Here is a 16644-nt window from a genome sequence, read left to right as displayed (position 1 = left end):
AACACGGAACAATTATGTACGGCTATATTGAAGTCTAGCATAATGCAGGTGCTTTCGAATAATTTCTTTTCATAATGAGCAATGCACACATATCAAAATCACATTTTGAAAATACAAAATGAAGTAACATTTATAACGAAGTAAAACTTTAAAAAATACGGAAGACATATCAAATATGTGCAAATTTTTATACTGAAAATACATAAAATACTTCAAAATTATGTAGGTTATGAATTCATAATATCCACTTACCTTAGGTTCTTAGCGGTCGTAATCTTAATTCCGGCAAAGTTTCGCCTTTTTTAATGACTTTTTCACCTAAAAAATTCTACAGAGTTTTGGGATGGTTTTTGGTCATTTTCTTAATTCAAAAATATCCAAGACAATACTCAAAACCTAATCCCAAAAATTAAAGAGAAACTGAACTTCAAAACTTAAGAAAAAACTTACTTTTCTAACGATTTATAGCTTCATTTTGATCATAAGCCTTATTCTTCTTCTCTTCCTCTTTATTCGCTCTTACAAATTTAGTAGAATTTCCCCAAGATTTTTATCTAAAACTTCAAAATATTCTCAAATATTACACACTTTGTACTCCATCTTCTTTTTCACCTCTATGCTTCTTACTATTTTTCTCTTATTTAGAATGTCTTCATTCCTTTTCCTATCCCCTATTTATAGAAGTGGGGAGTCACGACGGAAAGGTTGCCACCATTCTATCTTACTATTTCATCTAAAAGTTGTTACCTTTCATTATTTCACTTCACTTAAAAGGTTATCACTCTTCACATGTCATTTTATCTAAAAGGTCTTTTAACATGCCACTTCATCTAAAAGATTAGCACTTTTTACATGTTGTTTTATCTAAAAGATCTTTTCACATGTCACTTTATCTAAAAGGTTATCACTTTTCATATATTAATTTATTTAAAATTTGTCATTTTTCGTTATGTCATTTTTTCTAATAGTTATCATTTTTCATTATACCACTTCATTTAAAATATTCCTACATTTTCTCATGCCTATTTATGCTTATTCTAGCTCATTCATCCTTATCTATCATTTTTCTATTTGACTCTACACTATGTTCTTAACCTAATTATATATTTTCAAACACATACAAAGCTAAATTAATTGTATCAAATATAAGAAATTAACTCAGAAGTATTTTCAAACTATCACACAGAAGGACAAATGAATAAGGCCTCGTACGAGGAATGGGGGCCCAAAAAGGAGTTGGAGAAAGAGTAAGGGGAGCTCAGGGTCTGAAGACGACCAACTCCATAGGGTTGAGCCCATGGATTTGGTCGTTTTCTCTCTTATATACTGGTCCCTGAAAAAGCTCTATATGTAATTGACTTGCCAATAAGGAGACATCTTCAATAATGACTAAGTGAGCTTGTTGACCTCAAAATGCTTTCAAAAAGATATGTCAACATTTTTTAGAATCTGTATAGCTATTAATTATGGCAAAAAATGGGGGGAGAGAGAGAGAGAGAGAAGAATAATAATAAGAAGAAAGTGATGACCTAATTGATTAATTAAAATTGAATTACTAAAGCTGTTATTTAAAAAATGATAGGTGGACGATTATGTGACATCGACGTGGCATCCACATCAATAATTTAAAATAAATATATATGTGGCTTGACAAATTACATTATATGTCGACATACACAAACGACATGATTTAACTAATAGTGAAAATTTTATCATCATTTTTTAAATGATGAGATAATTTAGTATTATTATTGTTGTTGTTGTTGTCATCAATTTGGTCTCATTTTCTTTATTTATTATATTTTACATTATGTTTGTTTTCATAAAAAAATAAAAAAAATGGCAAAAGAAGTCAGTATAACTTTTATTACTCGAACCCAGCTTGGGAAAGAGAAGAAAAAATGTCCGTGTGTGAACACAACTTATGTGAGAACCCACCTAGTTCTCCTATACGACGTCATATAATAATCACCATGTGTAAAATAAACAGAGACCCAAAACGACATCAAATTTGCCAGAATAAAACTAAAAATAGGGAAAGAAGGAAAAAGGAAGGAAAAAAACAAAAGGAAAAAGAGAAAAGAGACGAGATTTGGTGCAATTATAAGAAAATTACCATTAGAGAATCACGGTGCTACAGTGATGACAGATTATTCCTCGCATATAAAGGCAAGCTTGAAACAAAGAGACAATTTTTTAACAGGAAAAAACAGATTGAAGAGTCTTTCTATTTCCTTCAAAATTTCCACGTACAAATCTTCGATACATACAATGAGTTGAGGTTTTATATCTGCACACTAGCATGATTTTATTTGGGATTTTCTTCCATGATATGTTTGAACTGAAAGGTAAGTATGATCATAAAGTTTACGTATAATGTATATATTAATATACCTCTTTAACAAAAAATTATCATAATTAAATTAAAATCAATAAAAAATAAAAAGAAAAAAAATCATGAATCATGAAGAAGACACTCTCATATAGTGAATTCCAAGTTTGAAGAAAAAGAATATCTAAGGATGTAATTTTGTTGTAATACTTCTTTATTTCTTCGTAGGTTTTAGTTCATTTTCCTTTTAAAGTACTTTGGATCTCCATTTTCCATGTTTTGTAAACAATATAAATAGTAGAACATGGATACTATAATTGTAGATAAAAAAGAGATATTAAATAATATATAATATAAAAGATAAAAAAAATATACGAATATATAATAATTATAAATAGTAATAATGACATGCATGCAAATAATATTTGATTAAATGATATATCATGGAGCAGTTATTTTACACCTTCCCTCATCGTAATATCTTGGACTTAAGATTTCTACGAATGGACCAGTAATATATTTTTTATCATATGATTCCGCTACAAATAAGATCAAGGGTAACTTTAAATTTTTAAATTATTTATTTTTTAGAGTTCTATCACACATTATTGTTGTGACATTTGGCAACTCTATTGGAAAATAATTGATTTTTTAAATGAGAGATAATTGATGTATATTTTATAAATATGATTTATATGCTATTTGAAAATTGAAAACATTAGGGGCATTAAAAGGATTTTAGACACAAGTCTTAGTATTTGTGTGATAGAGTTTGACAGTGTTTATGACTCAGTTTAGATATCGATAGAATGAGGCTGCTTGATGCTCAAATGAATACTGCCCTTCAAAAAGGGTGCACTATGTCATGATTTTTATATACGCTGAACGAACAAGGATCCATAATGATGTCCTCAATAAACTTAGAGTAACCTTTTAATGAACTCAAGGAAATTCATGAGACATCTAAACTATTAAATACTAGTTTATGTACTTTTTGATATAATTCTAATTATCTTTTTTAATGATAAAGATTTAATTGATTAATGAGTCACTCAAATGCTAGCAACGTACACCAAAAGCAATATTTATACCAAACTAATGTGTTTAACAAAAACATATTGAAATTAGTGAAGATCATATGAAAAAGACATATTCGATGTTGTATTCTTGCACATTATGTATGGCTTCATGGACATTTTAATATTTTTTTTCATTGGAAAATATATAACACATATAGCTTAAATCAGTAGATGTCATAATGTAAGAGTATAATTGAGTGATGATAGAATAAAAAGGAATTTAAAGATGAAAATAGGATTTGGAAACTTATTAAGATACGACGTGTAACAGGGAGCTCATTGGTATCATTCTACTAAGGTCGTGTTTGAGTGTAACAATTATCCATAGGTACTATTTCTAGGCATATGGGGTATGATGAGTATTACTCTAAATATGGTAATGTGACAATTTCCAGGCATGTAAGGGGTCTTAATGGTGGATAATTTATAAAAGTTCTAGAACAATTATACAACTGATTATGTCAGTGAAATCAACAAAATAGTGAAAGCTTTAACAGTTAGCAAAGATGAGAGAGTGGGTCACCTGAAGGCATCTATTACTAGCATATTACTACATTTAAAAAAGAACCTCGTGTTAAGGATGCAATGTCCCTGTAAAGAGAGACTTAGGAATAAGAATGGCTAATCACTTTGAAAAGTAATTTGTAAACCAAATAAAAATTAAATGTTAAGTAATAATGAGACTGAAGAATAAAATAACAAAAGATTTAGGACATATAAAGAACAGACATGAAGAGAGAGCTAAATATACAAAAAAGGTCGAAGAAGAAGTAGAGCAGAATATCCTGAATATTTGATATTGAGAACATTACCTTAAGATGGAGCTGAAGAATTAAAAGTAAGAGCAAACACGTTAGAGGTAAAAGTCTAGGGATTGAAGGAAAATATTTCAATAATATAAATAGAAAGTGGAAAACTCAAGGAAAAGACAACTGAAATTGAAGAGAAAGATTTAGAATCAAAGTTTGAAATAATCATCACGGAGCGCAAGGACTCTATAACCTCAACCATATATCCAAAAAGAGCAAAGAAACGGACTTGTAATAAAGAATGAGAATCATTGTATTTTTCTTATGTTTTCATATAACGAAACTTTTATTCTTGCTTTTATGACAAAAATGAAATTTTCATTAAACATAAAAAGGAAACACATGTAACCAATGATTAATCAAGATGTTTGTGTGAGGGGAGAGTCCATTCACCATAATTCATGCACTAACTATTTAATTTATTCTTGATAGGTTAGCAAGAGAAGAAAAATTGTTAAAAGAAAACAATCACCTTTTCAGCCATATCTCTAAGAAAACAACCATTTTTTCGTAAATATGCTTGATGCAATATATTATCTTTCACAATAACATATTGCAATGATAAAAAAAGAGAGGATAATTAGTGGATAATACCTCTGTTTCGTCGATGAAAAATATACATGAAGTTTCTCGAGACATAGGAGAATGAACACCTATAAAAAGGAGAAAAAATAAAAACCCTAGGTTTTTTAGTAGTCAGTAACGAAGATTAAAAGAAAAGAGAAGGCTAGGTTTTGGGGAAGAAGATGAATACTTCTATTCGATTGGACTCAAGCATACATCGCAGCGAATCACTCTCTCAACTTAATTGAAATGGTTCCTTTTGTGTCCTTCTCAGGCTCAAGCTGATTAAAAAGCAGATTGAACTTCTATGGACCTATTTACATACACTTGTTAACATTCTCCCTCAAGATGGAGAATAGATATTTTTTGTTCCCATCTTGATCATATATTCTTTGAGAAACCAGCTAGGGAAAGCCTTTGTGAAGATGTCTGTTAACTGTTGTTTACTGCTCACATGTCTTATTAATATACTTCTTTTATTCAACTTGTCCCTAATTAAGTAACAATCTATCTCGATGTGTTTAGTTCATTCATAGAACATGGGGTTAACAACGATATGTATGACAACTTTATTATCACAATACAAGTATGTTGCTTTTAAATTACATATTTTAAGGTCATTAAGTAAGTACTTCATTCATGTTAATTCACACCACACATTGGCCATAGCCCTATATTCTGCCTCCATTAAAGATCTATAAATTGTTTGTTATTCTTTAGACTTCTAGGATACAAGTGAGTTCCCTAATAGAGTACAATATCCCGTAACAGATTTTTTTGTGTCTGTGCATCCCGCCCAAACACTATTAGCGTAAACTTTTAGTTTTAATACAGATGCACTAGAGTAAAATAAACCATGAATCTGTGTAAGTTTGACATACATTAAAAATTGTATGCAACCTTCAGGTGACAGTCTCTATGAATCTTTAATCAATGTGAGGTACATCAACCTTTCAATTAACCTTCTCTACATCCCTGATTTTGGGGTTGACTCTCATTCATCTTTAAAAAGCTGGATGTTTTGGTCCAAGAAAAGTGATGACGTTTTGCTTCTTAGAATTCATATGTAATACCCCGGCCCAGAATATGGCCCGGGATTAATTTTAACATTAAAAAATGTATAAAAATCTATTTTTAAAATTAATAAATTTTAATTCAATGTAGAACTATGGAAAAAAAATAAGTTGAGGATGAAATTGAAAATAGTTTAAGAAAAAATGAGTGAATGCAATTAAGAGAAATTGCACCATGTAGGACTGCCTAGTTAGCAGCCTCGACGAATCGAAGCGTGCTGCTTGGCAAGACACGCTAACTCAGTGCCACGGGGAGGCCACGTTAGCGATCTGCATGCCCCGTGATCCGATGGTCCAAAAGCGTTCTCACGTGCGTGGATGATCCGGATCCGTTCCCTCCATAGATGCAATCGAACAGTTGCGATTAAACGCGATAAACAACTCAGATTCATTTTTTATTTAAATGTGATCGGACGGTCGAGATCAAATTGTGATGAATGGACCAGATTCATTTTCTATTTAAACGCAATTGAACAATTGAGATCAAACGTGATGAACAGTCCAGATTTACGCGATAAGGGTATAAATATTTTGCATGACATCGAACCCAAACCCTAACAACTAGCCTCCGCCAGAGAAGAAGAACCAGTTGCTAGAGAATGGGGCTGACAACCGTTCGCTGCGGTGTCGGAGCCACCTCTGATCATCAGAAGAGGTAAAAATTCTCTTATATGCTCGAAATTTGATTCCAAGTACCCTCATAGCTAAATTGGAGAAAATGGAATGGCGGATGTGCTAGAAACTGTGGGCAAAACCCATAAAAGCCTCCGATGAGCCCCTTATCGTGTCCCGTTTTGTCCAATTTTTTCACCATTTTGTTCATTGTCATATTTTTTACAGATTGAGCAAAAAAATCACTCAGCCGCGAGGTGAGCCGGTGGAGCCACCGCACAAAAAAATTTCATCGCAGGTAAATTTCTGTTTTTTTACTTTTTTGGGCTAACCGAGGCACCATAACATGTTTTTTTGCAGAGATTGGTATAAAACCGACTGAAATCAGCTAAAACTTGCCAAAAACGGCCATACCGAGGAAAATCGACGCTGCGGACGGTAGTGTTGTCGCAGGAGCATGACGGTGCTGCAGTGCCAGAATTTTAAAAATCGTCAAAAAAAAATTTTAAATCGATTTTGGATTTTTTATATATTTTTAAGTATATGAAGCGTGTTTTAATCTTCGCATGAAAATTTAGAAAATTCGGAGACCACCAGTTGACACAGTAGAAAGTTTGGTATTTTGGACACCGATTTAGGTAAGAATCCCTCACTTTATTCTCTATTACAAAATTGAATTTTAATTATCGATAATATAGTATTTTTTATAATTTAGAAAATTTTGGAAATAATTGCAGGTTACCAATGGAAGCGGAATCCGTTAGTTATTTATTTGTCTTATTTAACTGATTGTTGAACTTACAGTTTTAAATACATGAAAATATACCAGAATGGTTGAATGATTCAGTCGTACTTTATGGATATATATATTGTTTGTCTTGCATAATTTACGGTTGATTTGTGAAATTGTTAAGTAATATGCAATTAGAAAATTATTTTGTCATGTGAATTAATGAATGATAGTCTTACTGTATATCCTGAAAGATGGTGAACGGATTGGGTACATAGAAAATTCTGCCGTGAATGTTGCCATATATCAGATGAGGTATCGATGAATGGTTTTTTTTGTGCTCATACCGGACGGGGTATGAGGACAACCCGATTTCCTCTTATGCAGGATGGGGTATTGAGGGCTGATATTTTAATGCTCATACCAAACGGTGTATGAAGATGGCCGATTAATTGACAATATTGGATATTGGTTCATGCATAGTGGGACATCTCTATGGGCTCCCAAGGATACCAGTATACAAATAAAAAGGAAAAGTTATTGTTATATCTCACTTAAAAATGATATTGGAATGTTATTTGAGTTATTGTCTCTATAGGTCGATTTTAGAAATCTCGCAACTGCAAATTTATGCAATAAATGATTTTTCTTATGATAAATGAATTTACTTAAATCAAGAGTTAATATTAGTTTTTTTTATGATTTTTTCCAACCTTCAATTTCTGTAGTTGGTGAGTAGTGTGATATTTTTACTGGGTTAGTGTAGTTCACTCTTTCATTAACTATTTCAAATCAAGAGGACCAAGGCACAGATCCCGATCAAGAGGGTTATGAATAGTTCATCACCCATACACCCTTCAAAAACTAGTGAAGATCATCCTAGAATGCTCAGCATATTTTATTTATTTTCTTGATTTTTGTTTGTTCTTTTAGAATGGTTATTTTCGTAGTTCTATTGAGCATTTTAAATTATTGTGTATGAAATGTAAATCTTAAACTCTAGTATTTCGCTTATGCACTTAATTTATAACATTATTTCTTTTTATGTCCCAGGCTTTTACACCATGCATCTTTCAAAAGGTCTAAGGTGTACTTTCTCTGACATATATGAACTCATCCCCTTGACTTACCAACTTCAGTTACAATAAAATATTTTAAATTTCATAAATATTTAATTTTAAGCTTATTTTATAGTACTACCTTTAATTTCTTGATCATCTCTTATTCATTACATGCCATAATGATATCATTAACAAAGGCAGACAACATTATAGAACTCTTACCATTAACCTTTACGAATAAACTGTAATCAGTATTGGACTACTTGAACTTTTATTCAATGGTAAACTTATAAGACTTAATTTATCATTGTCTGAATGCTTACTTGAGCCCATACAAGTTCTTTAGTAGTCTACATATCTTCCTTTCTCCCCTTTTTTATATGCCTATTCAAAAGCCCATGTACACCTCTTTATTTAAATCTCCATATAAGAATGTGATGTTGACATCGAACTACTGAAGATGACATCCTTTAATTGCAGGTAAAACCATCAATGTCATTTCAAAAACTATTTTGGCCATAAGAGAGAAAGTCTTGTGGTAATCTAAACCTTCTCTTTGAGTGAAGCTTGTAGCAACTAGTATGACTTTTTGCCTCTCAATGGTACCACCTATCTTGAACTTTACCCTTTAGGCCCACTTGCAACGAATATCTCTATTTCTTACAGATAAATTTACCACTTTTTAGGTTTTGTTTTCCTCGAGTGCCTGGAGCTCATTTTGCATTGTTTTTCTCTAATTTAATTTTTACTAGCTTTTTTATATGAGTTTGGTTCAGCATAGGATGCCACAACTAATATATATTTCTTGTGTCGCTTATAAGTCTGACATATCCAATGGTGCTTGATAAGGAAACCACACCATTGTTGTGAGCTTATGGGTTAGGTTGTTGTATGCAACTAGTACCGCATTGGATTTGATCACATACATAATCTTTTAAATATTCTGGTGGTTTTTTTTATCTTGATTGATTTTCTCCTTGGAATTTCTTTATTATTTACTGTATCAGTTACATCATCCATTTCCTGAATGCTACTTACCTCTTATGTTTGTGTGGAATTCCCAAGTTCTTAAGGTTTGGGTTCTTCTCATTTATTATTTGATCTCCTGTGTAATCTTATATAGGAATACTTGTTTTTTAGTGCATCCACCTGTATGTTCCTAGACAAAGAAACAAATGCTAGACAATCAAATACCTTTAGGTGATCATATCTACTTCCCTCCTATGCAGGGCTTCAAAAAGTGTTTTGTCTTTTAAGACTGAAGAATGAATTATGGTAATGAGATAAACAACAGTAAACACAAAACCACTCCACTAAATGTGGCCAATTGTAAATTTGTGTTTGACATATCCAACATCCAAAGTGTTGACATTATGAACGTTATTAAGTATAAGTTGTCTTTCAACTTTAAAATAACCATGGTTCTTGAACAAATATATATCATAAAAAATGTGCCTAGTGGTGCGAAAACTTGCTCACCATCCATAAGAAACTTTTACGGTAAACACTTTAGTGATCATAACCATAAATGATACAATTACATGTGTCTAAGCATAAGCTTTACGTTTTCAAAAATAACATACTCTATTAATTGGTATCATCATAACAAAAAAGGACAATTAAATTTTACTAAATTTTAGTTTAGGTTTGAGAAATATGAGTTGAAGAGGAATCAACATTCTCCGTAACAAAATCTATCAAAATCTTCTCAAGTTTTTTGAGAATATATTATAAATTACTTCAAAAAATTTTATACACAAATATGAATCATAACTTGAGAAAACATTTAAGATGCATAATAGGTTGCATTATTGAGATGATACACACACTTTTGGAGATGTTAACTTATGTAAAAGGGTTCCTTAATAAATCACAAGAAATCTAATCACTAATTTTACAATTTATTATTTTTTTTAATTACAAAAGAAAAAAGTCCATATACTACATATTGTTCGTTCAATAAGTTAAAGCTCATGATTAAAAAAATATAGTAAAGACAATATAAGAGGGAATAACGAACAACATGATTTAGGGATGAATATACAAACAAGATGAGACCATGAATAAAGTATTTAGCTATTTGTAGGCCAAGAGACGATGGAGCTTTTGAATAAGAGAAAATTGCTAGAAAAAAGTGATGAAGAGAAAAGAGGAAGATGAATTCCCCTATAGGAAAAAAAAAAAAAAAAAACCAAATATTAGATATGGATAAATAATTTTAGGAAATTCTAAAATCAAAATAATGTCATTTAAAAGAGACATGCTTACTAATAATAAGTAAAAGCTTGTAATTTTAATTATTATTGACAAAAAAAAAGAAAAGATATGTAATAAATTTAATGAACACTTGAGATGATTGTAACTTATGATGTGATTTTTACAAATATTGTTAAAATAATTGTTTATTAAAAGTATTTTTAATTAAATATTATTTAATATTTGATATATATAACTCTAGAAAGTAAAATTTTGAAGTTTAATTTTTTTATTAAAAGTCAAAATTATCTTATAAAATTAAATTGTAAAAATTCTTCTTAAACATATTAAAAGTATATTTTAATTTTAGATTTTACTAAAAATTAGTTTTCATTTCATATCTTTAATTGAAAAGTGCTTTCAAAATTATAAAATCAAAAACAAAAAGTTGTCCTAAACGGCGACTTAGTATCACAAATATACAAATATATTATAGAGGGTCTTAAAGTAAGGAAATTCTAGCGGGTCGGTTACCTTTTAGATATCTGGAAAATATAAGGGCATTTGCGTCGTTTCCGCGGTATCCAAATGCGCGGGAAAATTTTCTACAACCCCCAACTTGGTTTTCAATCACTTCGTATCCAGGGCTTGCTGAAGAAACCTCTCTCCTTCTCCCTCTCTAAAACATCCTTCCGCTTTGGATCTGATAATACTGATTACAACTCCATAGCCAACGAACCTCTTAAAAAAAGCCGAAGCAGATGAATGGAGAAAACCGGAGATGGGAAAGTAAGGATTCGCGGAGGTCCAGGAAGCAGAATGTAATTCGCAACGCGGAAGAGGAGCTGGAATCGAAGCTTGGCTTCGATCTCTTCTCCGAAGGCGAAAAGCGCCTTGGTTGGTTGCTCACTTTTGCACCTGTAAGTTTATTTTATGTTTAGTTCTTGTCTCGTTTTCTCTGTTAAGAAGTAAACGGAAGGGAAGAATGATGGTTTTGGGTTTTAAAGTTTGCTTTGTGAAATATGCTCTTCTCAGAAGGGAGGTCAATATGATTTTTGGTTTTAAGGCTAGAATTTTGAATGATTTTCGGACTGATAGATTGATGGCACTAGGGTCTTTTATTAATTTTTAAATTCTAATTTGCAGTCGTCGTGGGAGGACCCCGACACCCACAAAGTTTATAGTTGCGTGGATCTCTATTTTGTAACTCAGGTAATGCTTCTGGTTTATCATGAAAACAAGCTCTTGTTGTTAGGTACAAAAGAGCACATTGTTTAATGTATTTGACAATATCTTGTTGTAGAAAGTATTTCCTCCGGGAAGCTTCAAATATTTTCTGCTTTATTTACAGGATGGTTCTTCTTTCAAGTCGAAGTACAAGTTCTTCCCTTATTTCTACGCAGCCACAAAAGTAGAGTTCTATTTTTCCCCAAATTTTGCAAATACCTGTACTTCTTTTAATTACTATCTACTATGAGAATACTATCTGGTACTGATGTAACCTTGTAGAGCAACATGGAAATGGATGTGGAAGCATATTTGAGGCGACGCTATGAAAGTCAAATAGCCAATATTGAAATTGTTGGAAAGGAGGACCTTGATCTTGTGAGTTCTAATTAATTCTAATCATAATTTTGTATATATCTCCTCACTTCAAAGCTCAAAATCCTATTTTGAACTTATTGGATAACAGTGTTCCTTGATAAAAGTTGTGACATTGACTCATTTGGCTTTTAGTTTCCACTGCAACTGCAAAGACTGTGCTTATTAAAAAGTCAACTACATGCGTAATGGTTGATTTAATCTTGTTACGAATATCATAAAATATATGTGCCTTTGCTGGTCTGATTTTCTTTTTCTGAATTTGTCCTGATTAATTATTTGAAATATCTCCAATGCTCTCAAAATTTTTGGCTCTGGAGGTTCCATCACATGTTATTTTCTTTTGATATATATTTAACTCTAATTTATGCTATCTTATTTTACTAAAACTTTTAGTATGTCGATCCTAAAAACATGAAAATGATATTCGGTACTGAAATTTATCTGGCTAACATTCTATCTCTCTAACGTTGTTGATGTAGGACTTGTTGTAATTATTAAAAGACCTTTTTTTACCAGATTATTTGTTGTCATTTGTAATTGTAACATTTATTTCTTCTACAAGGTTTTACCTTATGATATTCCTAATATCTATTAGATTTTCTTTTGGAATATGATCCATTGTCTCTCCACCTCTCGTAATACAGATGGCTACATTTGCTACATGAAAGGAAGTGTTTTTTTAAATAGAAAAAGAAGTACAATTAGGAAGAAGATGAAAAGTACATTTATGGAGAATAAGACATCCTACTCTAATATTCAATTAGAATTTGAAATAACAAAAGAGAAACACAAAATGAAAATGTCCAAATAGAGGAGTATAAACTACTAATCTCAAAACTTTGCAAGCTTATTTCCTCCCAATTCCTATGTAACACAGAGCAATATCTGAAACCGCCCATGGGCTTTTGCTCATAGTGTGGCCAAAAAAGTGGTCTTTTTCTATTGATTTGATTAGGCAAAAAAGTAATCTTTAAAGATTTTGCTTATTCTTTTCAAGCCATAAGGTCTATAATCGTGCAAAAATTGCCTCTATTTACATGAGTTTGACCTCCTTTCGAATCCATGCCTTGTGTACACATGAGTGTAGAAAGCACTCCATGGTTGGGGTAAGTTTCCCAAGGTAAACCAAATAACCCAAACAATTGTGTCCATAGTCTCCTATCAATGAGTTAATGTAGAAATAAATGGGACTCGGTCTCCCGGTCTTGAAAACATGTTAGATAGATATCTAGGGACAAAGTGTAATTTGACCTATGAATTTGTAACATGCTGTTAGTGTTGGGCCTTAGAAGAATAGCAGTCAATGCAAACACCTTTACTTTTAACCACCCTCGAGCTTTATGAAAATTTTCACAAAGGGGGATTGGTAAAAATTGGGGTTTCGGGTGATGTTGTCAAAAAGGACTTACAACTAAATAAATTTGATGATTCGAGGTCCAAAAATTCACATATTAGGTTGAGGGTCGAGATGAAAGGGTTCCAAAACATGTAACTTGGCAAGGAGGTCGGGATACAGAATGGAGTAGGTATAGATTGCTTAAATAAATTACAAATAAATTAGAAGTATCATTCTATTAAATGGAAGCTGCTATATCATTTAGGAATCTATTTATAGTTTTAGTAAATTTAGGATTTTATTCTTATTAGTATTTGATTTTTCTATTTGAAGTAGTAATATTTTCTATTCTTGTTAGGATTAGTATTTTTGATCTTATTTTTTTAGTATTTTTTAGTTTGATCCTATGTAGTAAATGTTACATAAGGAGAACGACAATTTTTTTGTAATTTAACTTCTTGAGAAAGAATTCAGTTGTTTAATAAAATATTTCATAAATTTCTTAATTTTTTTGGTAGTTTGATACAATCAAACTCTTAATTGTAATGTTTAAAACTTGTTAGATGTGATGTCTAAAATAGTTTAGGTGTAATATCTAGGTTTTTATTTCTAAATCTATAAATGGACAAAGTGAACCTTATTTTTCCTACATCAGGTCATAAGTTTCCCTATCGATGGTTGGTAGTTAAAATGAAAGTCTCGGGCTAAAGCTCCTTTAGTCAAGTTGGTGAAACAAGATATATGGGCATTGGTGGTGAGAAGATAAGTTACATAATCAAGGAAATTGGCTGGCCAAGGAATGATTTCCAATCTAGTTATCCTCCTAAAACAACACTCCGGAGCTATCTCCCATTCTCAAACAGGTTAAGGGTAACTACAATGGAAGGACTTGGGAGATGACTTTCCATGGACTTTCGTGAGATGTGGACCTCGAACTATTGCATCACATATGTCCCTGCAATTTTCACAGTTACTATTGATCACCGTGGAAAAATTAAAAAATATGTAAATATGCTATATAAGCTTTAATTTGCAAGAGAGATTGAATAAGAAGTTTCTCATTTTCTCCTTGGCACCTACTGCTAACATGGTGTTGGAACTATTTTGGCCTAAAGTTTATCGGAAAAAAAAATATTGTGGCCTAAAGGAGCTAGATTGTTTATTGCTTGATGAGTTACAACATGGAAGTATGTGAAATTGTAGATTTCATGGACTGCCCATTTGTTGATTAATTAGTAAACTAGCAAGGATTCAAGCATGGCTAACGAAAAAAAATTGGCTAACAAGGACAAGATTGACTTGATTGTTAAGAATATTCTTGTAAATCAGTCTTGTGAAGCTAGATGGAGCTGTTACCTTGTTTGGTCAAGGTCATGGCTACTCCACATCTGAGACTTAGATTTGCAAGGTTATGTTAATGGGATCAAGTTGAAAGCAACAAAACGTTGATCTTATCTACAATAATGGGAATTCTGAAACTCTTTTGTTATGTCATGACTTGTCAATTCCATACAACCTAGATTGCTTGAGGTGTTGAATATTGCTAGGAAGATCTTGAATGCAATATCTCAAACCTACTTTCAAGTCAGTAATGATGCATAAATCTATCAATTTTGAAATAAGGTTGGTGCATAATGCAAACAAGCTAAGGTGAAATGTGTTTAGTATTAAAAAGTGTATCTATAATGTAATTTTTGTAATTTTGAAATTTTATTAATTGTGAAATAAGATTTACGAATATTTGTAATTATTGTATTTCCGACAACCCAAATTGCCTGAGATTATTTATTATTGAGTATTGGTAGGACTTGTAAGGATTTTGTTTTTTTCTTTGGGCACAATTGAAGACTCTTGGCTCTCGACATATGTTTAGGTTAATGATTGCTTTAATGGTCATTATCTTGATACTGATGAAGATTTAAGCAATCCTGTTGATATTTTGATTGAGGTGCCTTCTTTAAATTGTTCTCTTTCTTTTCCTCTAAAAAGATCTGTAGTGATGCAGAATTTAGGATCAACAGTGCAATCGAAAACTCCGCATAAAACATTGATATTCAGAAATTTTAAATCCTTAATTAAATATTTTCTACTTGAACCATATTCATCATGTGAATGCAAATCAAGGTAACTGAGAAATAAAATTAGAATAGAAAAGACGTTACGACTTACCCGATAAGTTGATTCGATTCTTTAACTCAACAAGACGATTGAAGAAACCTCTCTTGAATGGACACTTTCTCGCAATTAGCAACGAACTAAAATTTTATTGTTATGAAAATTGAATTGTATTTACAACTTAGTGGTAAATCTTTTATATGGACTTTTTCCGGACTAATTCTAAACGAAAACAAACTCTATAATATAAATCAAATACTTAAAACATCTTAATATAAAACTTAATTAAAATAATAATTAAAAGAACTAGAAATTAAATGAGATAGCCCTTTTCCTGTCGTGGCCGAACTTGGAGTCCTTCTCGGGTTTGAGTAGTCTTTATTTTCTTGATTTGTCTTTCCATTAATTAATTAGTTTCTTAAAGAAGTTCAATTTAAAGAAGATCGAAATTCCTTTGAAATTGGAAAATTCGGCTAGGAGTCTTGGGTTTCTTGGGGCAATTTCTCTATGTGACTTTATCCTGAAGATTTGATGTTTAACTCTCTGTCTGTCTCTCTCTCTCTCTCTCTCTCTCTCTCTCTCTCTCTCTCTTTCCATGTAGAATTCTTTTATGAAGGAAATCCATTTGAAAATAAATCAAGAAAAACAAGAAACATGCGAAAAATTATAAGAAGTCTTGGCGAGTTGGAGTCTTTGTGCGGGCGGGATTCTCAAGCTGCGGGACTGCTTTCCCATGGACTTTTTCATGCTGTAGGAGTCTTTTTCGGGTTATTCTTGGACTCTTTTTTCTTATCTCATCCTTGCCGTACCCCAAGTCCAAAAAGAACTCTTAAACTCGGCTAAAAAAAGAGAAGGATTTGGATGAGGAAGGAATCCTCATGGGAGAAGAAGTCTCGCGCGGGTGGGCTTCTTCTTGGCCTTATTTGTGTGGCTACATGTGCGGGTGGTACATGCCTGGTCTGCAGAGCATGTTGCGGGTCCCCTTGGGTTTTAGGACCTATCTTGGACTTCTCTTGGGCTTCCAAAGGTCGGGCCTCCCTAAGTTTTTTCTTGGGCTCTCGGTTTGGGTTTTCTTGGGAATCTTGGGCTGATATATTGGAATCAAGACTAAGGGCCTTGGATTCTTGCTTTT

General features: G+C 32.0%; 1 protein-coding gene across 3 annotated transcripts in view; it reads left to right on the top strand.

The window, feature by feature from the left end:
- The first annotated feature begins 11067 nt into the window (after positions 1–11067).
- The window catches only part of LOC110817276 (DNA polymerase epsilon catalytic subunit A-like), a 79468-nt gene continuing 73891 nt past the window's right edge, over positions 11068–16644 (top strand). For all 3 annotated transcript variants that reach the window (XM_088213517.1, XM_088213516.1, XM_088213515.1), the window contains exons 1-4: positions 11068–11376; positions 11603–11668; positions 11808–11867; positions 11966–12061. In XM_088213517.1, the coding sequence (XP_088069643.1) occupies positions 11218–11376; positions 11603–11668; positions 11808–11867; positions 11966–12061 (381 nt within the window). In that variant the 5' untranslated portion in view covers positions 11068–11217. The remainder of the gene's footprint in view (positions 11377–11602; positions 11669–11807; positions 11868–11965; positions 12062–16644) is intronic.

The sequence above is a fragment of the Carica papaya genome, chromosome 2 (genome assembly GCF_054855325.1).
Source record: "Carica papaya isolate Zhongbai chromosome 2, ASM5485532v1, whole genome shotgun sequence".
Taxonomy (NCBI): domain Eukaryota; kingdom Viridiplantae; phylum Streptophyta; class Magnoliopsida; order Brassicales; family Caricaceae; genus Carica; species Carica papaya.
The sequence above is the reverse complement of the archived record's forward strand: the minus strand, read 5'-3'. Positions and strand labels throughout refer to the sequence as shown.